The 27,789-nt window shown below is 40.8% G+C and overlaps 1 protein-coding gene across 1 annotated transcript; it reads right to left on the reverse strand.

Moving 5' to 3' along the window:
- Positions 1-1,929: 1,929 nt before the first annotated feature.
- Positions 1,930-24,837, reverse strand: btaf1 (BTAF1 RNA polymerase II, B-TFIID transcription factor-associated). Its single transcript, XM_042433472.1, has 38 exons — positions 24,436-24,837; positions 23,176-23,299; positions 22,552-22,666; positions 21,276-21,419; positions 20,244-20,443; positions 19,082-19,215; positions 18,549-18,678; positions 18,362-18,430; positions 18,128-18,217; positions 17,948-18,043; positions 16,809-16,985; positions 16,414-16,554; positions 16,148-16,272; positions 15,643-15,763; positions 15,343-15,447; positions 14,968-15,117; positions 13,606-13,748; positions 12,485-12,659; positions 12,122-12,325; positions 10,985-11,405; positions 10,582-10,766; positions 10,330-10,486; positions 9,765-9,874; positions 9,278-9,479; positions 8,886-9,034; positions 8,586-8,738; positions 7,864-7,985; positions 7,375-7,542; positions 7,075-7,152; positions 6,859-6,988; positions 6,617-6,758; positions 6,368-6,498; positions 5,945-6,067; positions 5,668-5,820; positions 5,096-5,307; positions 4,779-4,938; positions 4,262-4,432; positions 1,930-3,243 (listed from the first exon to the last, which is right to left on the reverse strand). The coding sequence occupies exons 1-38, from the start codon at positions 24,447-24,449 to the stop codon at positions 3,094-3,096; spliced, it is 5,574 nt and encodes a 1,857-aa protein (XP_042289406.1). The 5' UTR covers positions 24,450-24,837; the 3' UTR covers positions 1,930-3,093.
- Between the last annotated feature and the right edge of the window lie 2,952 nt (positions 24,838-27,789).

A 27,789-nucleotide genomic window follows, 5' to 3' on the forward strand; every position in this document is an offset into this window, starting at 1 on the left:
TTAGATGAGAAGAGTTACACCAAACCTGTTTGTACTCTAAATATGAAGCTACAGTCAGGAGACCGTTAGCTTAGCTTTGTATTAGCACCCGGCCAAGAAATAGCCCGCCACATGCCCCCTGTGAAACTATATAACTATAGCTTGTCGTTTTTACACTTCAGGTTTTTACGGGTTAAACAAAAGATATATAACGGGTTAGTGAGCTTAAGAGGTGCTGGTAGGCAGATTTTGTTACCTTTGGAAAGAGTCAGGCTAGCTATTTCCCTCTGTTTCCAGTCTTTAAGCTAAGCTAAGCTAATCGGCTGCTGGTTATAGCTACACTCTGAACATTCAGATATAAGGGTGTTATCCATCCTCTATTGCTTTCTCGCTGAGAGTTAGGTATGCCAGACTATTTCTTGGCCAGGAGCAGTGACTTCCTAAAGTCTCATTGTAACCGTGAGGTTAACTCTATGTAAAACCAGAACTTTAATGTTTTTACGCTTTGTTTTTATACAAGACACAACGTGTCAGTTGTGAGCTTTAGAGGTGCTGGTAGGCAGATGATTTTTTTTTTTTAATTTCAGACAGAGCTAGGCTAACCGTTTCCACCTGTTTCCAGTCTTTATGCTAAGCTACGCTAACCAGCTGTTGGCTGTAGCTTCATAAAACAACAACAATATATCTAATTTGTTTAATCTGTACAAAATATTGAGTGTGAAATTGACAGCATTACAGGGTTTCTGGCTGTAGCTTTATACTGAACAGACAAATGTGAGTGATATTGATATTCTGGTCTAACTCTTAGCAAGAAAGTAAATAAGCATATTTACCAAAATAATATGTCTTCAAGTAAGGCTGAAGCTCCATCTTGAAATGTTTTGGCTTTCCCTTCCTCTGCTGTCTTCATCCAAAAGACTCCAATGCTCATGTGAGAATGTTATTTCTAGCTGGCTTTTTCTACCAGTTTATACAGCTGAGGCTCATGTCTTTAACAAGTCCCATGTTTTTCTCTCTCCCATGGGTCAGTATTATTCACCACCATACCACCAAGTATTTATCCATCTCCAGGCCTTCTTTAGTTTCATCACTTAGCAAAACAATTTATACCTGAACTATATATAAAATAATGTGTATGTGCAAATGAAAAAGATCATGATTTGGATGATGGCAACCATTTTATATATTCCTCTATATAGATATACGTATGTATTTCCTGTAACTAGACTTGGATAGTATACTGTATATTCACTTCTGCTTCATGGGCGTTCTCTGGGTAGGTAAACACTGTAGGTCTCGTCATGTTGTGATCTCAAAATAGATGAAAAAAAAAAAAGATTGGTAATGTGCTTTTTTCACAAACATCCCACTACTTTTGAAATGTACATTGTTTTCTCTTTTTACTACGGCATCTGTGTTTTTATTTTCAAAGTTCTTATTTCCTGACTTAAACACTGGTTCTATCTTGGCAAGGCTTTTCAGATTTTTGGCTTGGACCTATGGTTGTCTAATCTTTTGCAGTTTAACTGTGATTTGAAAACATGGAGCTCAATGCTGCTAATGCTTACTACTGCTTCAGAGTTTGTAGTTCCCACCTTAATTTTTCCTTTTTCTGTACTAATAAGCAAATCTTATTAAACGTAGTTGTATGACGCTGTGAAACCTTGTGGTCTTTTGCATGGCATCCTCTGTCCCCTGTTCTGCACCAGAGCTGACCAATACTAACTTGCATTATGCACTTTGGCAACTTACTGTCTTTATTCATACACCTGTCTTCAACCTTTAAGCCAACATGGATGAGAACGCTGTAAAGTGCTCAGAAAAAAAATGACTGACTATTGTGACCCTATTTTAGGCCTAATCAGTACTGTTTTTTTCAGGATGTACAATCACACCATCTACTGGCCATCACCATTCACATGCAAGGGAGAAAAAAAAAAAGATATGTAGTTCAAAGGTTTGTAGAATTTATTACAATTCCACGATCATTAACAAAAAGCAGCAATTACAGAAATATGTACAAGTCTATTTTTTTTTCTTTTTTAAAATACTTGTGACAAGTTTCAGGTACCAGTTTCAGCTTGGCCCCAAGGTTCAGTCTCTGTAATGCTGCTTCAAGTGCAGTGCTGTCCCACATCATTTTACACCACATTTGGAGAAGCTGGACACAACACAGCTATCATTTCCTCACCAGGGGCTCTCCTGGGAGCAAGTATAAACTAGCGCCATCTGGAGGCTGGGAGTCATCTTTGTCCAAGCACAAACAGCTGCTGAGCTCAGCCCAGCAGTCACCGATGTGCTATAAAAAGCTGGTACGCTGTGATGACATCCTGTGGTTTCTCCAGCGAGCTCGTCACTCTTGCTCCGTTTCCCTTTGTCATACAAAAACATGTTTGTATCCATCAGTCAGGGGTGATGACACGTGTGGCTGGGTATAGCAGTGCTTTTAAGACTTTGTGATGAGAGGAGGGGGGAGTGGGCCAGACAGTAGGGAGGTGCAACCGGGTAATGGTGTCTGAAGCAGTCAACACTGTATATTCTGGCAATGCAATGAGGGAGGAGGGCAGTGGGATGTAAAAGTAGCACCTGGTGCTATAACTATAAAGAATAACTATATTTAAGATATACTGTATGCTTGAGAGGCTCCAGCAGTATCACTGTACACAGTGGTGGAGCTGCTGTTAACTATGTAGATGATGTAAAACAACACTGGAGATGTTTGTCGCAGATGGTACATCGTCATCATACCATTATATTCTGTTAGCTGTTAAGTAAATGTCTTGTTGAAAACCAACCTGTGTGGTTCACTGTCAACAAGCAATTATGGGATGTCTGACAACATTCAGAAATTCTGCAAAGATCAAAGGAAAATGCTTTAACATTGTTGTTGCTTACATATCAATTTGAGAGCGTCCTCAGACTGGCTGTGTTTTACTTATTGCTTTGGGACACTTATTGTAACCATTATCAGTGACTCTTGTTTAGGGTGTCATGGCGGGTTTGGGAAAGGGGCAGATAATTGCAGCAGCAGGGTTCTCCTTGGGCGCTGACCAGGTCCTGCTTGGCCAGCAGCAGACGGGACGACGGATGGAGGCTGCGTGGGGTCATATGGTGCTACTGCAGGGAGTGCATGAAGCTGTCCAGGTTGTACTCTGTGTCGTACTGCTGCTGGTCCCATAACTCTCCCAGGCCGTCCAGCACCGACTTCATAGAGGCCTTTCCTGAGGTTGACGGGGACTGCTCACCCCTCTCACCCTTATCATCCTAAGAAAAAGAAAAAGAAAAAAAAAAGCATGACAAATGTTCAGCTGGACATTGTATGCTCCTCATGTACACCAGTACAACATATACTGTGGACATGTTTATGTCAGGAATACAGGGAATGTGGACCAACAGGCTTTTCTCTGTTTTAAAAACCCTGCACACATCTGTTAGATCAAAATAGTACAAACACTACCAACATTCCACTCAGGAAATTGGTTAGTGGAGGTGTGAGCTGAGCTGAATCAAACAGATTTTGATGCATTTTATCTCCTGAACAGTTTACATTAGTTACTAGGAGATGGTCTAAACAACAGCCTTACTCAACGCACATGTGGCCTTTACTGTGTAGTATAGTGTCTTTGCTCTTTTGCCCTGAAGTTTAATGTTATATTTGTTAATTTTAGTCAGGTGTCATAATTTCTTCTGAAGTCAGAAGGGGCAGTATTTGTTTCATGTTTCAGTATTTGTTACAATATGCTGTGGGAAACCCCGACTACTGCCGTCTACACACAAGTCATTAAAAGCCAGTGACAGGTCTGTGGTTTCCCACATTGCATCATTCAGTGTGAGAGAAACCGCTCTCCTTTTGGCAAATGATTTAAGCTTTCAATTGGTACCTTCACTGTGGTCACATTAACAAAAGAAAAGCAGGTTTAAGAAAGCAGGATACTGCACAATATCAAAAGTAACCAGGATACTCAAGAACATAAATATGCCTAATGTTAATATCCATTTAAAGTTTTTTAATTGTTGGTTGTTGTGCATTTCATTATTGTTGAAATGGAGCCGTTACTGTTTTCATATTTACTGTATCATATTTTATTTGTGTGTATAAGGAGCATGTCAGTGCTTTTATTCTGTGGTTTCATACACTGCATGAATAAAATTGACTTTGAATCTTGGGGTTACGAGTATTATCAGATTTCCTTAGTAAACACCTGATTCAGATCAAGTTAGGGCAAACATGCTGGAGCTGCAACTGGTCTGTGTGTGTGTCAGAAACACTTGGAGGTCTCACCTTGTCGAGAGTGAAGAGGTTGAGGAGCTGGTCTGTGCCCATGCTCTGCAGGCTGGCGTTGTCTTGGCTGATGACAGTGTTGGCGATGCTCATCTTGAACTTCTGTAGACCCATTATCTTCTCCTCCAATGTGCCTCGTGTGATCAGCCTGTACACGTTCACCACCCGTTTCTGCACAATACAAACAGTGATAAATGTTAGTAGGAGGTTTGAGATGTGGAGGACAGTCTGCCACCCTGCCAATTTAATTTCACTTGGGTCATAATGCATGAATGGTTTCAGACAAGAGCAGCACTGTCACACGATCCAAAGGCTGTTCACAGCACAGGACATATTTAATAATGCATCAGAGAAACATGTACAAGTTATATCCAAATGAGGAAGCCTGAAGCATTTTGAATTCAGTATCAACTGTCTGCAATTTGAATTTATTAAAAGGAAATGATGATCCACATGTTATTAGGATACCCAATATGTAGCTGTATGTGTGTCTGTATGTCTGTGTGACCAACAGTACCTGTCCTATCCTATGGGCTCGATCCATGGCCTGCAGGTCCCTCATGGGGTTCCAGTCATGCTCCACAAACACCACGGTGTCTGCACCGGTTAAGTTCAGACCCAGACCACCAACATGTGTGGTGAGCAGCAACACATCAATAGATGGGTCATTGTTAAACCTGAGACACAGAGAAAAGAGGCAAAGTATCAGAAATTGTAAAGTTTTCTAGTTAGAACTATGTCAGTATAAATGGACCTCAGTAGCTGCTCATATTCACAATAATGAATCCAGGATCACTTTCATCCGTTGTTGATTAAATAACTACATCCTCTAACCTGGAAACGATGGAGTGGCGCAGGCCGGCCTGCACACTGCCGTCCAGCCTCAGGTAGGTGACACTAGGTAGTTTGGGTTTCAGCAGGTCATGCTCCACAATATCCAGCATACTCTTAAGTTGACAGAAAATGAGCACACGATGCTGGGCCACTACTGCTTCAGTGCCCCCCTCTGATCCTCCACCACCACCCAGACCACAGTCCAACAGCAACTACAGACAAAACACACGAGAGCCACAACCTGAGACAGTGTAAAGGTTGACAGTACAGTTCAGTCCTGCACAGGAGTGAAAAAAGTTGAGCATCTGTGATACCACAGGCAAATCTGGTCAAAAATACTTAATACACTTTCATAGAAAACATACACACTTGCTGTACTAAGTCTTCACCAGGAAAACTGTATAAAGAAAACTCCATTCGTATTATAGACACAAGTATACTACTTTCATTAAAACTTCCTTGTATAAAATCCTCATTATTATGGATTATGTGTAACATATTCCAAACTTTGGCTCACAGAAGCAGAAATGATGGATATAGTCAATCTGAAAGCTGACACTGTAGCAGGTTACCTGTTTGAGAGCGGAGAGTTTGGGTGCATGCTGAATGTCCCGCAGGTTTGAGTTTTGACATGTCAGCTGCTCAGTGATGCGTTTGTACTCCGGATGCTGTGGGGTCAAGACCAAACTCGGGTGGTTACACAGCTTCCGCAGGTACTGCAGGGCCTGAAAAAAAAGAAGAAATGAAGGTATATATTAATGCATGGAGGGAGAATGTATGTAGTTACATAATAACTGAACTAGTTTTAGAACAGCAAGAGATAAATGTCTAGAAAAATTGAATGTGTACCTGGAAGACATGGCCTGTGGCCTTCAGTTTAGGTTTTTCCTCCTCTTCTGTAGAGGCCACAGAGATGCTGTCCTCCACACTGGCCTTGGCTCGAGACTTTGCAAAGTCTTCATACAGCTGAACCTGGAGGTAGAGAGAAAGATACCAGATTTTTTACACTGAAATTGTGCCATTATCCAGCTGTAGTATCAGCAGAAAATGGTCACATCACTTCAACCTAGAATTATGTCAGCATATATACTTATAAGGAAGGCATTTAGCTTTTCCTATAATCTTTCTGGATGTTTTTAGTAAACAGAAGACACTTGAACATCCCAGATCACTATAATTACTACCAATGGCAACAAAATGAAGAACGGAAAGACAGGGCACTCAGATATCAGGTAAAATATTCATTAGGTTGTTGTTAGGGGCCTGGAGTACCTGTAGAGGACTCAGGTTGCAGTAATAATCCTGAATTATTTTAGGAGGAAGGTCCTGGAGGACATCCTCCTTCATCCTCCTCAGGAGGAAGGGTAGCACCTGCCGATGTAGGGCTTCCATCGCCAAGACACCTAGAGGGAGAGACCTCAGTTAATATTCTAACCTTAATCTTCTTCACAGAAATGGGATATAAGAATAAAAGAAACAGTTCCAGTGTTTTTGTTAAAGACTGACAGAGAGCCAACATACCCGCTTCCTGTTCCCGTGAGGAACTTTTGGCATCACGGCTGGCCAGGATTGGTTTGCCGTAACGAGCAGCAAACTGACGCTCTGTACCAAGGAAGCCCGGCATGAGGAAGTCAAAGAGCGACCAGAGCTCCAGGACGTTATTCTGGGGATAAAAGGAGAGGAACAATATTCATGTTTAGACTAATAAACATACCAAGAAAGAAACTGAATTTCATAGATCAATAACTAAGACAGGCCCTCACCTGAATGGGTGTTCCTGACAATATGAGTCGGAAGTTGGCAGCCAACTGCTTTATGGCTTTGGAAAGTTTGGTTTTCCCGTTCTTGATGACATGACCCTCATCAAGGATACAGTAATTGAATTTTATATTCCTGCAAAGCAGAAGAGAGAAATCCAGATTACAACAGTGCATCTACCTCCAAAACACAGACTGATTTCTAATTTTAACAGTACTCACCTAAAAAAGTCGATGTCATTTCGTACAACATCGTAAGAGGCTACAACAAGATTGTGTTTTTTCACTTGGTGTTGCAACCTGGAAATGTAGATGTTCAATCAGCGTCATAACATTTTTTCAGGGTTCTTAAAAATGTTTCTCTTAATAAACTCCACCAGCATTTAGCAAATAACAGATTCACACATAATAGTCATATTCCTTGTGCTTATTCCTTATAGTTATAGTTTTGAAAGTCTACAAATTTAGGACAAGGGTATAAATCATTCTCTGTACACTGACTAAACTCTGACTAAGCCTTACCGCATTCGTTCTGTAGGAGGCCCAGTGTAGTGCAGTGGGTTGAGGTACTCTTTGGTGCAGAACTTGCCCACCTCGTCCACCCAGTGGCCAGTCAACGTGGGGGGACACACCACCAGAGAGGGCATGGGGCTGCAGTCTGCAGCCTTAGTCTTGGCATATTCCTGTGCCCTGAATAGGCATAACACATGCAGAAGGCTGAGTTAAGAGCACTTACACAGCAAAAAAACAAAAAAACAAAACAGGATTATTCCCAAAAACATAATATAAGGATCACGATTAGATTTAAAACTGGGATAAATCACTTGAATAAAATGTTCTTAACAGATTTAACAAATGTAAAGCTCTAGAGCTAATAGCTGTATGAGTGATGGTGCTTCTGAATGCTACAATACATCTTGTCAAGTCACAGAAAAGGCAAGCCCATGTACTGATGCTGTATAGTTCAAAGTTAAACACAATAGCAGTAATGTTGCTGTTGGGGTTTTGTACCTGAGGTAGTGATCTCCGGCTAGAATGCAGATGGACTGCAGTGTCTTGCCGAGGCCCATGTCATCACACAGGATCCCATGCAGCTTGTATTTGTTCAGGAAGGACAGCCAGTTCACTCCATCCTGCAAGATGAAACAAAGACTGAAAATGCCATCAGAAAAACCTGATCAGCCTCATTTGTGTAAATGTCATGGTCTGTTGTCATCATGTCATCTTAATGTATGAGATAAATAGTGCTAAAGGCTTAAGAATCAAGCATCAGGTTTTGGTAAAAAGACATAGAAGGCAGAAGACCTGGGAGCAGTGTGTTGACTAATAGAAACAACAACGGTAGCAACATTTGAGCTGGAAGGCTGCTCTGCTCCATTTAAGAGTTAGATGACTTGTCTCAGTAAGACTGTCAGCTACCAACATTTCTAAAGAAGAACCAGCATATAGACGCCCTTTCCATTCCACTGCTTTAAAATTTCCTGTCAGGAAAGCCATTTGCTGTCAGCATCTCTATTTTCTACATCACAGCCTGCAGCATTTAAAGCAAAACCCCATTCTTGAATCTGGCAGAAAAAGGATCAGCCTCTAGGTAGAGAGACAGCTGAGGCACAGAGCACTCAAGTGTTCCAGGAGTTGTTTACAAAGTTGTTAAAACACAGGCTGGGCATCTTTCATCTGATGCTTGAGGAGGTATTGAAGAGAAGCAGTGGACTCTGAAAACCGGCACACACCTGCTGATACTTCCTGAGCTCAGCCTTGATGGGCACAGGGATCTTGTAGTTCTCCAACTTTCTGCCGTCGAGCAGTTGCTCCAGGAAGTGGCGTTCTCTGGCCTTCTGACGGATCAGGTCAGTGGACATGGCAGGAGGGTCTGGAATACCTGCCTGGTAGACAAAAGGGAAAATATAGACTTCTTCAGAGGCTAAGCACTGGATGATTATAATATCAGCGTATTAGCAAGTGACATATATATTGTGTTTGAGATTCAAGTGTGCAGAAAAACTGCATTTTAGCCATTTGTGTGGTTCTACCTCTAGTGGCAGCAGGCGGATGAGTGTAGCAAAGCACTGTGTGGCCATGAAACGAATGCTATCGCTGGGGTCGCTCATACGACCCAACACTGGTACTACCAGCAGCACAATGTAGGGTACGATGTCCACATCCAGCTGCTCCATGACACCTGGATATATGCTGGTCAAGGACAATTCAATCCAGAAATAACAAAGCACTTTATTTTGAGCACCTTACAGTATCCTTGATAAATATAGGTCTCATACATACATCCCCATATCTTTATTTTTTCTTAAGTTTTTAAGTAACATTAACTAGTACATAACTGTTATAAAATGCATTGTACCAACTCAAGGAGCACCTATAACACCCTATACACAGCTGAAGATATGTTAGTGTGTGAATAGGATACAGGCCAAGGCCTCGATGGAACCCTCCTGTTTGGTGCAGTCATCGATAGCAGCTAACCAGGGTAGAACACACTCAAGAAAACTGTTCATGGTCTCCAGCGTGGCTATCTTACTGAGCACGCCCACACACCGTGCTGCCATGTGACGCACCGCTGTGTACGGATGCTGCAGGCAGGTGAACAGATGGGGAAGATGCTCCAGAAGCTAAAGTACAAAACAAACAGAAGAGAGACATTCAACAAAAGTATCATTCAATAGTTACATTTCAATTGTTGTTTTGATTCCCTGTGGACTCCCTCCGGTCACTGACTTTTTGAGGCTGACATTTGAGAGCCCAAGGCCTAACTCAACAACAGTGTAGACTGTTTAACAGTTAGGATAAGTGCCATTTTCATATAATGTGATTACAGCACTAGAATTTCAACCAGGTGACTTCACTAAAAGTTGGTGTAATAGTACAATAAAGCAGTCTTGCTGGCTAAATCATACCAGAGGTTTGAGTTCATGAGCCATGGCCCCAGCCATGACTTCTAGCACTTGTAGAGAGTTGACCAGTTCCTGAGCTGCAGTGTCTCCCCTCTCCAGCTGGACCTGCCTATCTAGAACACACAAAAAGACAGACAGTGCAATTCAGTGGAACAGTTTCTCGGACTGCTGACTTCATACATCCAGGAAAAGAGTCTTAGAAGATACCAAGTGGATAATATTGGTGAAATAAAGTTAACTGCGCTGACATACACAGATTGGAATGAAATCTTTCTTATAACTGAGCATAGATTCTTGACTTTCTTCCAATAAGTTTGAATGAAACCCTCAGACGACTGCAAATTGAATTTTGAGCCTAAAATGAGTCTACAAGTTTGCACCTTGAAAACCAGCCAATTATCATACTTGCTAGTCAAGCGTTCAACCTTTTTAAAAACACTAAGGAGTATTGATATGGGTGGCTGTGTTCACACAAATGTAATTGAGAAGTGTAGAAATATTCTGTTATCAGTGTCTATCAGAGACTGAAAATGTGTCAGCAAATGGCAGACAAAGTAAATCAACATACCAATGCGTTGATTTTCATTCACCACCGTCCTCAATGGTCCCACTGTGTTCTCCCAAAGGTACGGCAGAGACTTGGTGAGTTCTGAACCAAAATGCCTGGCAACAGTTGTTAGGGAGTACTCGGCTCCTCTCCTCTGAATAAGAAATGGCCTTTTGCTCTAAGAGAAACCAAGCAAAGAAAAACTGGGTAAACACAACCTGTTTGTCCATATGATGTAAACATGAGCACAGTGTTGTCTCATAGCCTCTGTACCTCATCATTATCTGTACTAATGGTGCTGCCAGGAGGAAGCTCTGTAGTAGGGGTCTTGGGAGCTTTAGGAGCTGGGCCCCTCTTACTGGTGATTGCAAACGCTGCCCTTTGGTGACGGTACAGAGTGATGATGCCTCGAGTTTTGTTGACCATGTGATGCATGCCGTCTTTCTCCAACCCACTGCCTAATGACATGAGAAAACAAGAGAAAATAAGGGTCAGTAGAAGAAAATGTGTGTGTGCACCAAGAGATAATGCAGTGATGGAGAGACAGGAATGTTTTTGGGTTGTTGTCTGATGGGTTGCATCTGCTTTGTGCATCATGTTAGCCACTTGGCAAAACAGGACAGACTCTTTCGGTTGATCAAGAGGATAAGAATATATAAGTTTCAACAACTGTTACCTTTAGCAGGTTCCTGTGTGGGGGGTACTGGGCAAGCAGATGAGGGGGTAACTGAGGAGTCCACGCAGGCTGAGGCACAGAGGTTTTTAATAATCTTGGGGTTGGGGCACGGGGAGCGTCCAGCACACTGCTGCAGCAGCTTGGCTATGAAAGAAGCAGCGTAACTCTGAATCAGGGTGTTCTCCTCCCGCTTGATGGCCTCCATCAGAGGCCTGACCAGAGGGTTGAGCTTGTCAGGAAGCACCTGTAGGTTAATCACTGCACAGGCTATAAACATATGCACGCGGAGATGCAGCTGCTGCCATTCGGTGTTGGTCTCCATCACTGTTGCTTGAGCCTGCTGTCGTTTACTGTCCAGCCCTTGCCACTGTTTTGACTTTGTGTTCAGACCCGCTGTGGCCTCTGTGAAGATGGTGGTTACCTAGGGAACAGGGAGGAGGAAAATGTGAGTGACTGGAATGGCAGCGATCTGTTACAGAGTGCAATACCCATTAACCTTTGAAGATGTTAATCAGCTGGATACCAAACCATTACCTAAACTGTCAGTTCAGGAAGTAAAGACCTGGACAGGAAACAAATTATAGCTGGATAATGATAATAGTTGTCCAATACCTTTAAAGCCTTAATGTGATGATAGTAAGGACAAACTAAATTTGTTTTTTAATTTAGATAGAATAGTAGTATTGGTGGTGGTTTGCCCAGCACAATTTTTTCTAGCTAGGGGTGTAATTGGATGCAAATTTCACTGTTCAGTACAAACTACAGCTTTGGGGTCACATTTCTGTATGTTGTCAGTACAGAAAGGAAAAGACATTATAAGATTTCCTACAATTTATTTTATAAAATGTCAACAGTAAGGCTCAATCCAATCAATTTGAAGATGAATCTTTGCAAAGCATAGCTCATGACGACATTGCCTTGCTTACATCCAATCAGTGCATCCACTGGAAAAACAGTTAGTGACACGGCGTCACCCATTACGATACGCAGTTTATTTTTGTTCACTTGTCCGTTCACAAATCTCGCATGATCTAGCTTTCTCTCCTTTTATCTACATCTTATTCGTTTAGTGAATGGTGAAAATGTTTCTGTTTCATCTGATAAAGTCAGAGTGTTTTTGTGTGAAACTCGACTTACCAGTTCGTTGGCTTGATCAATAGTGAAAACACTACAATTGAGGCGGTCTTGAAGGTCTATTTGGGCATCAGCTAGCAAGGCGATAAGCTGCTTGCACTCATTCTGCATGCGTGTAAAGGGGATGGCAATCTCATCATAGTACAGCTGCTCTGACAGAATGGCCAGAAGACGAGGCTGCACCATGGATGACACCACCTGACAATCCTGATACAGGAAAGATTGGAAAAGTAAGTAGAAGTATTTGGATTTAAATGCCTGATATTGATATGTTCATAACAAAAATTCTAAAACTGTATGATTTGTAATTATTCCACCAAAAAAAACAAAACAAAAAAAACAACAACTTGATGCTCGATTATTCACCTTCTGCAATGCAGCCCACTCACAAAGCACCAGTGCCACAGCTATGCGCTGCAGGGCAGACTTGGAGTTGAGGTGGAAGAGCAACAGCTGACCCAAAGACTCAGCTGGTCGGATCTCCTGAGATGCAGCGTTGAGCTGAGGGTCACAGATACACCTACACAGAGCTCCCAGCAATCTGGCAGAGACACAAAAAGAGCAAGGAAACAGTCAAGACTGTTAGCATTCTGAAAACAAATTGCAATTCAACTTTCTTTTGGAATGAAAGAGAAATTGATGACTGATCTGACACAACAGTCACAAGTTGACCCCTAGACAATAAGACCCTCCTCAGTCAGAAGAACAACATACAAGGCAGTCTTGCATGTATATAACCAAGCCGCAACAACCACAGCTTGAAATTGATGCCAATGCGAAAGTGCCTTAAAGTGCAATATCACTGACGGCCACTAGGTGCTGGCTCACTAGGTGCTGGCTCCATAAAATCCCTGGCTCCATTAGACTCCCATTCCAAAAGCGTCAACTTCTGAAATACTAAGTCAATACATTTTTTCAATGAGTCATTATAGTCTCAATCTCTAAATTCAGGCCCTCTAATAAGTGTGCTGCTGGTCATTTTGGAAATTATTGCTCTGTTAATAAGATATAAAGACAAATAATAGCTTTGATGTCTGCCGTGTGGGCGTTGATTGACAGTTCACTCCCCGGCTCCAGGGCTTGCACTGAGTCAGACTATTGTCTCAATATTTCGGTAAGTTTAATGTTACTTGATAACGATACCTGCCATGTTAGTTAATGTTGGCAGAAATCTGCACCACTCTGTGTTAGTGTTAGTTAGCGTTATCTTCAGTCTGAGGTAGCATAGCATGTTTCAAGAGCGTGAAAGGAAACACCCTCCACTCCCTATTTGGAAGCTCCTGGCTCCAAACAGAAAAGATGGCACTGACCATATGCAGCAACTCTTGGCTTCAAACTGGCTCAATTGCAAACCAATGGATGATGTCAAGCCTTGCTATGTCCATCTTTATATACAGTCTATGTTTATAACTCACCCCTGGATTGTTTATGCTCAGAACTAGTACAATAACTTTTTCCATTTTTGCAGAGCAAACATAATAACTTACTTGGCAGCCATGAGGCGGGCACGGACCACCACGTAGTCTCTTGTCACAGGGTCATCTGTCACTGTCTCGGCACCTGCTATATACTCCTGGACAGTTTCCTTCACCTGATTGGTCCCTTGGCGTGCCTTTGTACCAGCCTTATCCTGTTGCATCAACACAAAACCAATCAACAACACTGTATCATGCATTAATCATATGACAAGGGATCTGTTTGCAAAGCTAACTAAATACCCAGTTTGGACTGCCCTGTACACTCAGAGCACCAGTGAGTGTTCATAGTGCACACAGGGCACTTCAGCCAAAAGGCTGGTTTTGATTGCGTTTTGATTTATCTTGTATCTATGGAAAAATAAGAATTTGGGGAAAAGGGAGAGGAATTTTTCCATGGAAGAACGGAAAAGTTAGTAGTTAGTTGACTGTCCAAATCATTCATTGCAGCAGCGGTTCCATTGTTGGCATCTTGTTCAATTTAACAACAGGCAGGTTTTTCCAAATTAACTGTGAATATTTATTACAGTTAAATTAACTCAACAAATGGCACGCCGAATAGATTTTTTGTGGTGTAATAAATGTTGCTTCAGGCAGCAAAGTAACATGCAGCTTGTTGTCATCACTAAATTAAACCTCTCCCTCTCTCTGCTTCAAATACATGCACACACACGCACAGCCCAATGCAGACATTATTACTTGATTAATAGGTTGTTGTGTTGAATCAAATTGGCGCCACATCTGAGTGAACAAACTGACAATTGAGTGTTTTGTTGAGCTGAACACAGTGTGGCTTCTCTGCTGTTCATACTGTTCAGGTTGCTAAAGCTCTTTTGGCTCAAACATACAGACTATGGCTGTGGGAATTGTGCGTTACCTTCAAGCTGTACGTCTTGCATAAGTCAGCTAGTCTGTCACCTAGCAACCTCAACAAGGTGCATTTGTTTTGTGTGATGTCTTCACTCACTTGCAAATTATATCTAGAGGGTCATGAAAATAATGCATAGAAATGCTTTAACATTCTGGCAGTTTGGTAATAAAACCCAGACTGCCACTTTTAATTCTGAATTTTATATCCTGGTTCAATCATTCATCAATGTAATATTATTTATTTAAATAGCTAAAATTGCCATCAACTAGCAGTTACTACTTGGTTTTATTTTTACCCCTTGTCACACGTCATTGTCTTTTTAAAAATTATTTTTAGTTTTACATTCTGTTGCAATAGAAATGGAATATTCTTTTTTAACACAAAGCATTTGTTTGCATTTGAAGGTGTAACCACAACACACACTAAATGAAAAGATGAGTTGAGAATAAAGCAATATGAGAATGAATTTCAAGTCTTATTCAGATATGGATAAAGAGTACAACCTTGGAGCGGGCCTTCACTTCCAGCAGCATGTTCAGGTCTATGGGAATGTGTGAGGCCTGCATCATGAGACAGAGCCAGGCGCCCATCCATGGACAGCTGGCTGCTACCACGTACTGCTGGGGGGCTTGAGACAACAGCTCCATCCACACCTGCACACAGGTAAACACATTAACAAAACAAGCCAAAATACAAAAAGCTCACCCGTATACGGGGAATTAAAACTTACTTATCCAAGAAAAGAAAACAATAAAGCCAATGATAGGAACAGTTGAGATTTTTGTATCCTTTCACTTATTTCTAATAGTCAACCTTGACAGGTCATCTTTGTAGTTTTACCCCTCAGATAAAGTGTCAGTGTGAGTCATGCAACAAACCTTTTGGACCAGTTCAAGGATTTCTTCATTGCTCTCTAGTATGCAGGATTGGAAGATGTGCCGGAGCATGTCTTGTAGGATGGGGTTGATCCACATTGCACAGCTCTAAAGAACAAAAAACACAAACCACCGTCATATCAGTCAAACTGTGAACTAATCAATCTTGAGTAAATGAGTGAATGAGTAAATAAATGAATGAAATAAGGCAATTGACTGCATTTCTAATACTTTGGCAAAATACTTGTTCTACTGGATTTAACATATATATTACATGAATGTCTAAATGTTATCCAAATGTACCTGTTCAGCTTTAGACAGCAGTGTGAAAAGGGTTTCCAGAGCTGCACGCCTTACGGACGATATAGTGTGTCTTAAGAACGGCCAAACCCGAGGGACCAGGACTGTTAATGACTGCTGCATGCTGGAGTAGCCAAGAAAGTGTGTCAAAACAAATAGGCAAATTGAATAAAATAATGCCTAGCTACAACATAACTTCTGCTTAACTGCATAGGGTCAGTGCTGATCTAACTTTGTGTTTGTAGCAACTTTTGTCAATGGTGGGCATGCATACTCCGATTGTATGTTTTTATCTAAATCCAGTTCAAGTGAAGTTCAGCCAACATCTGGGCTCAGTACTCCAGTTTACACACAACCGCAGAAAACAGCGGAGACAATTTGCATACTTTCAGCTAAATGACAGGACAGATGAGCCGATACACAATAGTGAGCTTCTTATAAATTTAACAACCAAGCAGTTATCATTTCAGGCAGCAGCTTTTATTGTGTGAACTTCACTGAGACTGACCTGCACTGCCGGACCTGTGGGTATGTGAGCAGTGAGGACAGTAACGTCATGATGCTGTTGGTGGATGCAGTGAGGTCGTCCAGGTCTAATAGAGCATCCCACAGTGTGTTCACTATGAAAGGTACCTGAGAGAGACACACACACACACAATTTCACAACTAAATAAGAACAACATGAAAAATAACTTCCTGCAAGTGAGAGACTTCAACACAAACTGAAACTTGATGAGGACACATTATTAAACGGACTAGTATTGCCTCTCTGACCTTACTGGGCAGTAGCTGCACCAAGCCTTCCACCACAGGGATCAGGGCTGCAGCTGCCACAGCCCTGACGTCATCATCAAGGTCCTGTAAGCCCACAGTGATGGCAGGGAGCACCCGTGGCAGTAAAACAGAGATCAAGTCCTGAGACACAGATGAACAGACAGATGAAGATTGGTACAGATGTAAAGCTATGAGTTAAGAGAGAATTGCCTCTAAAGTGACATCGATCCACAAGGACCACATATGCTTCCAGACCAAAAAAAGCTTTTTGTTCCTGCACATCTCCTCCCCCCCCCCAACACAATTTATATTCATGACCATATGGTGTTCACACTGTAGAACCCCGCTGTGCTTATGTAACAGCTCATCATATACACACATAGAACAGGTGGTACCTGCCGGACAGCCAGTGCGTACTTGATCCCCAGCAGGCCTCCATGACGGACCTCCCACTGGTCTTCTTTTAGCAGCTTCAGCAGGACATCTACTGTCATGGAAACACCAGTTTCATTCATGTGGCGAAGGGCCACACCAAGCGTTTGTGCACACGTCTCCCTGACAGGAGCCACCACCTGGCAAAGAGGGAGAGAAAGAAAGAAAGACAGAAAGAGGATAAATACATAAAATAAAATAAGAACAGAGTGAAATGGCTGGATGACTAATTATATACACACACAGCAGTTTGCCAATATGTGTGGCTAATATTGACCCATTACGCTAGTCAGGCTCCATGAAGGTCAGTTATGATGCAGTTTGTTTGATCTGTATGTGATATAGATATTTATAATAGTGTCATTATCTTGAGTCTCAGTTTTAGTACTACCTCCTGTGGATGTACACTATGGTTTTATTGGTCTAAAGGGCTGTTTAATGACAGCCTCCTATCCTACTAAACAGGTCAATTCACAGATTACCTATAATATATAAAAGCCAGTCAACTGCAATGCCCCTCAATCTACTTAACTCCCCCTTGGTAGTTTAATTATAATGTAACTCCCCTCTATGGTCAGTTTTGAGGCAGTAGTTTGTGTCGTTTTATCATATTATACTGAGATGTTTGCGATATCTTTCAATTGGCAAGCAGGAAATGTAAAACAAAACAGTTATGAGAGTACACTACAAGGTCCCCTCTGCTTTACCTTGCTATATAAGTGTTACTTCCTTAACATTTTACTCACTGCTGTTCAGCACTGTTGCCACAGTGATGAGGAGGAAGAAAAAAAAAAAAACCCAACTGCTTTCAGTCATGCAATGTAACAAAGAGTTCACACGCATTTGTGACGCTTGTGAGAGATTAAGTGTGATTATGAAAAACCACTCACGGGATGAGGATCAGATGTTATAAGTCACTGACAATATACCTACAGATATAAATAAATCTGAAAAGCAAACAAAGATACTACATGGCCAATTACATATTTCGTTGTGCGTCATGACCGAAATAAACAGACAATTCAGTCTCTCTTCAGTATGCTGCATGTCTCGTGTGTTTCACGCACGCACACGTCAAAAAAAAGATGTGTGAAAGACCAACCTCATCAGATACAAAATCTCCAAAGCGGTCCAGAGCAAAGACACAGAGCAGCCGTATGATCAGGTCCTCAATCCATTCCTGATGCTGTCGCAACATCTTACCCAAACCAAAAGTCAGACAGTTAATGTCATGTTTTAACTTTCACAGAAACATTAAAGATCCAAAAAGGAATAGATATACCTGCTCTGCAGTGCTTCCAACCAGCTTCCCGCCTCCAGCACCATGGGACTTGAGGATTTCTCTAAGACCTGTGCCTGCACCATGACGGATCTGGAAACAAACACATACAATACAATTTTGCACTGATTACAGTAAGGCACAAGAACTTAAGAGGAACTAGAGTTACTTGTATGCAGGTATGTTTCACTGTGTGCTAACAGCTAAAATTAAACATCACATAAAATGTGTTTTTACCTCCCATGAAGGATTGAAGAGGTCATTGCAGAGCTCCTCACAGAAGCTCTCCAGAGGCCACTCGTGTATCTAAAGACAAAGCAATGAGACATCAGTACATGACTCAAGAATTCACACCATTTCAGTTGAGCAATTACGCATTCAGGACATGACAAAAAGTTATTGATTGGCCGTTTTGATTCCTTACCTCCTCTAAAAGACCGGAGTTATCTGGAACGTTGTCGATTAAGACTTTATGCTCTGTAGCTGGTTGGTCAATAACTATATTGGTGGTTTTCCTTCGTTTCTCTTCAGGTTCACCTTCAAAACTGTCATTACTAAATTAAAAAGGAGAAATCAGAAAAGTCCATCATTCCAATGTTCCAATAAATTATTAAATACTTATTTTAAACCTGGACCACTTGCAAGCATACACGATAGTCAAAAGTCAAACTTCTTAAAGAAATAATCCACGTCTCTTACTGAAAATTCTGAAAAGTATGTTGATGCAAAGGGATACACAACTGGCTGTGTTCTAAGGACTAAAGGTCCTTTAATATGTTCAGTATCATTCGTGTAACTTAGAGGTATACTATGCAGGATTTGTCGGTTGGCGTTTGTAAACACACAGCATTCAAAGTTGGCCCCTCCTTCCCGGCGAGATTGAGATGACATATGACAAATGTCTCCAGGCATAAACAAACTGGGGATGTTGCAGTTACATCACATGTATAATCTTACCTCTTTTCATTTGGATCCATGTCTCTGGATTTTTGTTTTGCCACTAGCTTGGCCATCCTCTTGGCCTTATTCTTCTGACGACTACTCATGCCTGACCGGAACTCTGAGTCGATCAACTCTGCAGCTTGAATGGGCTGAAAACAAAAGAGTTCATTATTAATTTTAAGTGAAAACACACACACACACACACACACACACACACACACACACACACACACACACACACACAATTAGACACATTACAATGGAGAGCAAATACATTCTGGGTGAGAATTAATGAATCATTTAACAAATTAATTCTAAAGCTCAAAGCATCACAAATTCCCAATGCTGCACACTGCTTCAAGTAAATCTAACCTCCCTGTCCAAATCAACAGCAGCTCTTCTAGACCGAATACCTTCTCACACACACGTCATTTGACTGTTTTACACAGTGCAAGACATTATGCAGGCACAAGCTGTCCATTCTATTTTAACTACCGATGCCAGACAAATTTTAAGAGGTTCATTAATTTACAGCACATTTGACACCTTACATACTGATGAGGCAGAAATATAAAAAAGGCATTACGTAACTGTAATACCAGAATGACAATATTGACAGACAGACTGACTTAAAATGTGTGTAGCACTTCACAACAGATAAGGCACATGGGACACTGACTCTCAGGTTTGATTCATATAAAAAGGCAGGGAAAGGAACGATTCAGCAAGAAAAAAAAAAGACCATCAGGCCAAAGAGCAGATGACTTGTGATAAACTTAATACCGCTTTCTGAACAGATATCCTGTCCAGACAAGCCTTCCTGCTGAAATGCAAAAGGTGTACAATAAGATAACAACATGATGTCACTCACACATGTGAATAGGTACTGCAGAGCTCCACAGCAACGGTCTGTCATTATGAGACAAGTTTCAGCCTGCCTGTTTTCTCTTTACCAAGTCAAGTCTAGCTTAGCTAGGCCAGGTCATTCAGGCTATGACCTCAAGACACAGTACAGTGGTCTGAGTCAGTCACAGTCTAACTACAGAGGAACAGTCAACTGCTTTAAGAAGCAGCAACAACAGAAACCCACAGTTTGTCTGACACACTTATCAAGTGTCAGTAAACACACACAACACACAGTGCATGATCAAAGCTAAGAGATAAAAATGAGACCCACCACATGGTTGCGGGAGCTGGATCCGGCTGTGGCCTTGCTTCCATGGGCTCTAGGCCCACTAGGTTGGCAGGTATAGTCTAGGTCCTCATCATTGAACAGCTCCTCTGTGTCCATGCCGATAGCAGCACCCATGTCCAGACCCAACTTCTTCTGAAGAAGCTTCCTCTGCCGGGCAAGACGTTCCTTAGGGTCCATCTCACCTGAGAACCAATGACAGGAAGTCAGGAGGAAAACTTGACTAGATGGCGTAGAGAAATAAAGAAAGAGTACAATGTGGTTGTGTGAAGAATACTGATGATGTGTACGTGAACTTTCTGGAGCTAAATGCTACTAGAAGGCAAAAAGGACTGGTGCTGAATCCATAAATAAATACAGTGACAATACCATTAATAGCTCTGAAAGTCACCTAGAACTTGCTAAATTTAGTAAACTTCAACAATACAGGGGACCTTGAATCAGGTCACAGGGCAGCAAGGACTGGTACAACAACAGGATGCAGGGAGTTACAAACAGGCAGGAAGTTCAAATTCATATGACCATCAGAAGGTAAGGATGAGCAGCTTTCCCTATTCAAATTGTATTCAAATTCATGGCTAAGTAGCCTAGCTGGTTCTGTCGTATTTGACTATGAGTCAGAAACAACCTCAACAATAAGGGCTGGTGTTAAAGTAGTCCAGTCTTGATTAATTATTACACATCACTAAACAGAAGTGTTTGACTTCAGGGACAGAGAGTACATTTGGTCTACAAGGTTTGCTTAGCAGACTAAAGTCTTAATGGGATCACCGAAATCTATGCACATGTCAAAACTGACATGCTGGACGGCGCACACTTAAAATCTCTCCCAAAAGACTAGCCTAATGCTAATACCACCCTAATCTTATATTGATAGCTCAAATGACTCATAGTTTTCCTTTCCACAGATTAGAATCTGTTAAAAAAAATAAAGAGCGAGAGTGTGCCAGCGTAAAGGTTACAGCAGCTGATGGGGGGGAAAAAAAAAAAAAAAATCAGTACAGAATGACTACAAACCAGTTTTGTCATCCTGCAGCTCAAACTCAGCCCCGGCAGATCCCAGAAGAGACGCCCCGTGTTTGAGTAGGCGGGAAATGTCAAAGTGGTAGAAACTCAGTCGGTCACAAGAGGAATCATCTGGCGATAAGTCTTCAGAGGACTCTACAGGAAACAAACAGAGTCTTATAATTGTGCATTTGTCATTCTAACTACTTAATGAATCTGAGGTAATGTCCACACTAATGACAAGACATCTTTTGCCTCCGGTTTGACCTTCCATCCTAAACCATCTTGTGCTTTCCACCCAAGAAAACAGAGCTTTTCTAGAGCAAAGATGTTGCCTGATGATGTAGAAATGTTAATGAGCTAACTTTCTGTTGCTTACTCAAAATCTGTGAGCACTTTAATTGTATGTCAATACAGCTAATCACACAATACAGGTGCTAGTGGTGTAACAGAACATAGTTGATCCGTACGGATCGCCCCCCATGGTTTCAAGTCATGGACAGACAGTGTGTTACTAACAGGGATTTTGTTAGTAACGACCAAACCAGCATCTAACGGGTCGAAAGTGACATTTGCAGGTATGTTTACATGCTGTTTAATGTGCTGCAGCTGAGCAACTAATTAGCTATTTAGCTGCTGCAAGTTTTGATGATGTGGACACAGGCTATTTTTTGATTCACTACCATGTTTTAAGGAAGAAGGTATCATGCCTCATATTGCACTTTAATTTAACAATTGAGTATTTAATATTTTATATATTTTAACATGTTATTTAAGCATTGGACATGTTGAATGTTGTTTTCATTTAAGACCATGGTCAAAAAAATGGAAAGCAAAGTTATATTTGCCTCTATCTTGTATTAGCATTTATGAACCACAATCAAACTGCAGAAAATCTTAGGAAAACATGTCACACTGGAATTGTGTGTTTGGTTATACAAAAAACAACAACAACAACAAAAAAAAAACACAGTTGAAGTGATCATTGAGAGTAGAAACATCAGAACAGAGTCTTAACCTGCTGAGACCAAGTGGAGTATTTTGGGTTATCGCTTCCACATATGTGCAGCTTTATCACACGACTGACTTTACATGTGTTTTAACTAAACCTAAAGTAAACATTAGTGCTCTGAACCAGTGATAAACAATTACACCAAATAAAACTGGAGAGAATTTCATAAGAATATCTAACTGTAAATCTACTGTATAATATTGTGTGCATGGCTATGCCTGACATGTCAAATGTAACAAAATGTAAGTATGTAATTGAACCAGCCTGAGAGCTCACCTTCTTTAGGCTTAGGGGATGGGTCCCACTCAGGAATATTCTTCACGATGGCCTCTACAGCTTGGCCCGCTGCTATACGAGTGTCCCAGTTGGGACTCCTTAGGTAGGTTAAGACCTTGTAATTGAGATAAAGAGATCCAATTTACTGCATGTGCATCTTCAATTAAAACTGGATGTCTTACAGAGAGCAGGAAAGAGACAAGTTAAACAGCCAGCACAAACCACAGTCTGTGCCCTTGATTTTCTCACTTTTGTCAAGACATTAAGGTCATCATGATACACAAAATTCAATCCAGGTACTAATACTATATGATATAGCTAGCTCACTGACATGCCAGTAAGCATTACACTGTTATACATTTTTAATGTCTTATATATCTGACTGCAGGGACAGTCCAATATGCCCAAGTTGACATGGTTACTCAGGGATTAAAGCAAGAAAAGATTTGTAAGCCTGAAAAGTTGTCCAGGAGGAAATGTGTACAATGTATTGAATTAAGTATTATACGAATTTAAAATTGCTCTATGCCTGAAATCAGGCATGATGCCCAATAACTTTAACCCCTGAGTTATTATATTATGGAGACTCATGAAACACCATTTGGACAGGACTATCAAACTCACCTTTGACAGGAGGTTATTTAGTTCATGTGGGTGGAGTTTGACCACTTCTCCAAGCTGCTGGGCTGCTGCTTTCCTGGTCACTGGCGTTGTTCCGGTGTCAAGCAGGATAAACAAACGATCAAGTCTAAAGACACAGGTAACAAAAACAACAAAATGTGGTCAACTGAAATATTACAGACCATGCACAATGCACAGCACAGGCATCATACTGGTTCCTGTTTTCAAATTTGAGAATCGCTACAGTTCAAAGACAACTTCTAGGCTTCTAACCTAATCAGAGGGGCAGAATATAGCAGCTAAATCTCGAGTTTGTGTACTCTAATTTGATCTTTACATTTATTCCATTAAAATTCTACATAAATATTACAATTTCACTATAGCAGATAGGCCACATGCAGACATTGTTAACATGGATAAAACCATTATGGATTATTAATTGTTTGGCTTTGCACCAGGGTAACCTGTCTAACCATCAGGGTGTTTCACTGAGGTCAGTGGCGGTCTATTAATAAAGTAGAGTGGATTAGAGATGTACGGGGCGTGAACCCAGGTCCCACTAATACTTAAAGCTGAACTACAGATGGGTCTACTTTGCTATGCAAAAGAAAACCACTGACACCACGTGGCATTATCATAACAATCACAACGGAAAAAACACGAGCAAACACTTTAAGTGCAGATCAAAGCAGTGTGAACACTTGCGCATCTAAAAAAAGTGACGTTTAAGAAACACTTGCAGTTTGACAAGTTGGTGTGTTTCAGTTTTCACTGAATAAACGGGACATCAACACGACTGGAAACCTTTTCATCTTAATTCTATATTTTCTTCATGTTGTGTGTTCTATGTTATTAATACTGTAGGACTTTGAATTTCACTATGAACGAAAAGTGCGGTAGTCACAAATTACATGTATTTATTATTATCATTATCATCAATAAGACCCTAAAACAAGCAGTTAGTGTTAGTTACTCATGTTCGCAAATTGGCTTTCCTGACACAACTTCCCAATTATAGTGAACCTGTGCTTAGCAGAAGACTGCGAAATACGACGAACAGTGAATTTAATTTACATGAGTCCAAAGTGAGTTATGAGCCCATTTGGTGACCGGCCTACAGTTGTGACTAAATCACACCATAACGTTATCATGTGTTAGCTGGCTGGCTCATGTTGGGTCGGCCGTCGCCATTCTTTGCCAAACGTAAAGCTAGCAGGTATGAGCAGGTTAAAACCTAACTTAGTCAGTTAAAGCCAGTCTCACCTTGATACAGCCATGGTCTGTTGTTGTACGGCCTCTCACGTCCCACATTCAACAGGCAACCAGTAATTGGAGAGTTTTGCCGTTTAACGTTTCCAATGCGGCAGATAACAGTAGATGAAGTCATGAGCTAGTTAGCATCTGCCGCTAGCTCGCTGAGGCCCGCGCTGTCGACCAAAGACACCGACTTCACCACCGATTCATGGCTTCAAAGTTGTCCCTCTTGTCTCCTCGGTTATCTTCTCCCACGAAATATCGCCGAGAACTATACGCATACCAATGTATAGCTTAAGTTACCCTTCAGAAGTCTTCGCGGATAAATACTTTAACCTAATAAGGTGTAAAGAGTTATTTTGTTGCACGTTGAGGACGACCCAGAAGACTGTTTTTATATGAGGAGCCATCTTGCATTTATTCCTTCCTCCATAGCAGGCGGAGGCTGATTGGCTACAAGCGTCCGCGGAGAGCCAATCAAAACGCACGTTAAAAGAGGACACGAATGGAAAGGGGAAAAAAGTAGAAAAGGGACAGTTTACTTTTTCCTCATTTATGTCAGATACATTGTTGCATTTTACGTGGCTCTGGTTTATCTAAAAACATTTAGAAATGATACTTAATTGATATGCGTGAATACACTCATATATAGGCCTACAAAAGCCAGATATCATTTAACCGCCATTGACTGAATTAAGATCATCTAACACTGGAGCTCTATCTATCATTTTTTGTATTAAAACATATAAAATACTCTGCTTGGAACAGTAACGTGTCTGATGTAGTTTTTCCACAAAAAAGTCGAATGACCACTTTAAAATGCTCAAAATTACATATTCCCCTTCTCCCTCATAAAAAAAATTCCACAATCCAGGAATGTGCAATATTTCATTTCAGAAGTTTAACTGGACACAAGATGTCTCCTTGTTCACAAGTCCACTCTCAGTGTATGTGCACTGGAGGTTTCAGGTTTCCACACTTATGTAAGTTGAATATTGGACCAGGACCTGGCTTCCAAACTGTTTGTGATGTCACAAATCATGCTCATAGGCCCACCCCTTAAGATCAGATTTTCAATGAGCATAGAGAAACCCCCCCGTCCAGCAGATGAATGTGAAAACAGCTTTTCAGTGTCAAACTCTGGACATACTGTACATCATCCTGCACAGTGAAGCTCAAACATCTAACTGAAAGAACAAGAAGAAAAACATATGTTTGAGTGGAGGAGAACTTTACACATTTGTTCTGATGTTTTATGCTAAGTATGTTTTGTTTCCATTTGTTTATGTTGCTTTCAATTAAACTTGCAGTTTAACCCAGAGCTGACCAGGGTCCTCAAAAGCCAATGGTTAACCTTCATCATGTCAAACAGAGACTCATTTGAAATAGCCTTTATTTAAGAATGAACAAGAATTCTGTTTTAACAAACATTAATAGTGGCCATCAGCTAAAACAATCATGCTCAACATTTCAGATTGCTACAGTTTAGATGGTATTAAGTAGGATTAACCAGCTGGGCAAATATGCAGACAGTTTAGTGGACAACAGTTGTATTGCTGACATCAAACGGTTATGTGCAAAATACAAATGAAATATGCAGATAGAGCCTAATTTATTGGCATTATCCAACTATTAGCACTATGACTATGGAGCTGTTAAGTAACCTACCCCACAACTGTATCTCAGATCATTTTTATATTCATTTTACATAAATGAATTACCCAAGACTTTTTCCTTTTAGCATGGATCACCTAAAAGGTCAGCATAAGCTCTGCATATGATTACAGAAGGCATAATCATGCACCTATTATTCAGATAAGACAAGGTTACACTTGAAGGCATTTGAAGAACAAAACTAAACTAAAACACATGAAAGTGCCTTTAACACTTATTAGTAATATGAATATTCAGATTTTACTGAGTGTTGTCATAATGAGCCTTACTGAATGTTGTGCTTCTGCTTTCTTGACAAAGTCATCAGATTTGTCATACCTCTTAATCATCATATAATGCTACACAGTATTTTTCACAGGCCGATGGGCTTTCGAGCACAGTGTTCCCAGAGTAGCTGTGCATCTTCGTGTGAGTAGTTTTTCCTCATAGCTGAAATTTTTAGCATAGAGTGAGACAGGCAGGGAAAAGAAAGCATGACTTTATGGGTGTCCTTTCTCAGTCCGTCCTCATAATATTTCATGGTCTTTTAAATTGGAAGACTTTCACATCGTAGCCTTTATTTCTCTCTCAGAAGTTTAAGTATCCTGAAGGAGGAGTCCTATTCTTCTGACATAAATCTGATCTTGAATATCTCAAGCACAGTATGACCTCTATAATTTGAAGGTTTATTCTTCCTCTTCCTGCAATGTGTTTTAAAGTTAATTTAAAAGCTTAAGTGCCTTCCCGCCAGTGCCAGCGTGTTTATGAAGCATTGTCATATGAACCAGGTTTTTGTTTTATACACAGGCCGAGGTTGAGAATGGCATCACTTGAAAACTGCAGATTTCATGTATGTGAAGTCTCCAAAATAATATTCTTTATTATAAAGAAAACTCCGACAAAACCACACAGAGAAAATGTGAAGCTGACATATGGAGGAGGAAGCACTGCATGCATGTGATCAAAACCGCTTGAACAGCAAACGAGAAGTATGACCTATAGAAGAGGGCGGGTTTGGAGATGACAGGGTAGCATCTAATATCTTGTGCATCACTGCAGAGAGCTGCTGCATAGAATTTGAATTTGAAATGATTTTATCAAATAATGAGCATCCTGTCTGTTTTCAGTATTTTGGTTATGAAACATTGTTATGCAATGTCTAAAATAAGCACAGTGCCTAGCAGTCTGGAGTACTATGTGTGCTCACATTTATATTACAGCAAATCCCTGAGAAAATGCAAAGTATAGAATCTAAATAGATTATTGTGAAAGTAATGTTGACTGTAGTATTATAAAATAAACAGTATGCTTTTCTAAATTAGAAACAGATATGATTCACTTTTGGTTTGCGTTGGTTTTATGGATTTTGTTGGTTTTATGTAAAAACAAAATAAGTGAAAGTGTGAGGGGCATTTTGGGGTAGTTCAATGGGAGGCTTGCTACAAGGTAGTTGTTTCCTAACTGTATAAATGTATCTATTTATTTTATTCCACCTATTTTCTAAGGTCATGAGTAACAGAGATGCAGTAGCTTAATTTGAACATACTGAGGTTATTGTCATCTACCAACCCCGTTTCAACATAATTTTGCTCAGTACATTACAGTATAGTAACAGCATTTTATGAAGTGCAATGAATGCATTAATCAATCCATGACATTAACATCGAGCACAATTATTATTATGCACATTGTGTTTCTAACTGAACCATG

This window comes from Thunnus maccoyii, chromosome 14, assembly GCF_910596095.1.
Source record: "Thunnus maccoyii chromosome 14, fThuMac1.1, whole genome shotgun sequence".
NCBI lineage: Eukaryota > Metazoa > Chordata > Actinopteri > Scombriformes > Scombridae > Thunnus > Thunnus maccoyii.

Coding starts and splice junctions, on each gene's coding strand:
- btaf1 (XM_042433472.1), bottom strand. Junction 15,764..16,147: donor CCACAGGTCCGGCAGTGCAG/GTCAGTCTCAGT, acceptor TGGCTACTCCAG/CATGCAGCAGTCATTAACAG. Junction 6,499..6,616: donor CTCACGGGAACAGGAAGCGG/GTATGTTGGCTC, acceptor CTCTCCCTCTAG/GTGTCTTGGCGATGGAAGCC.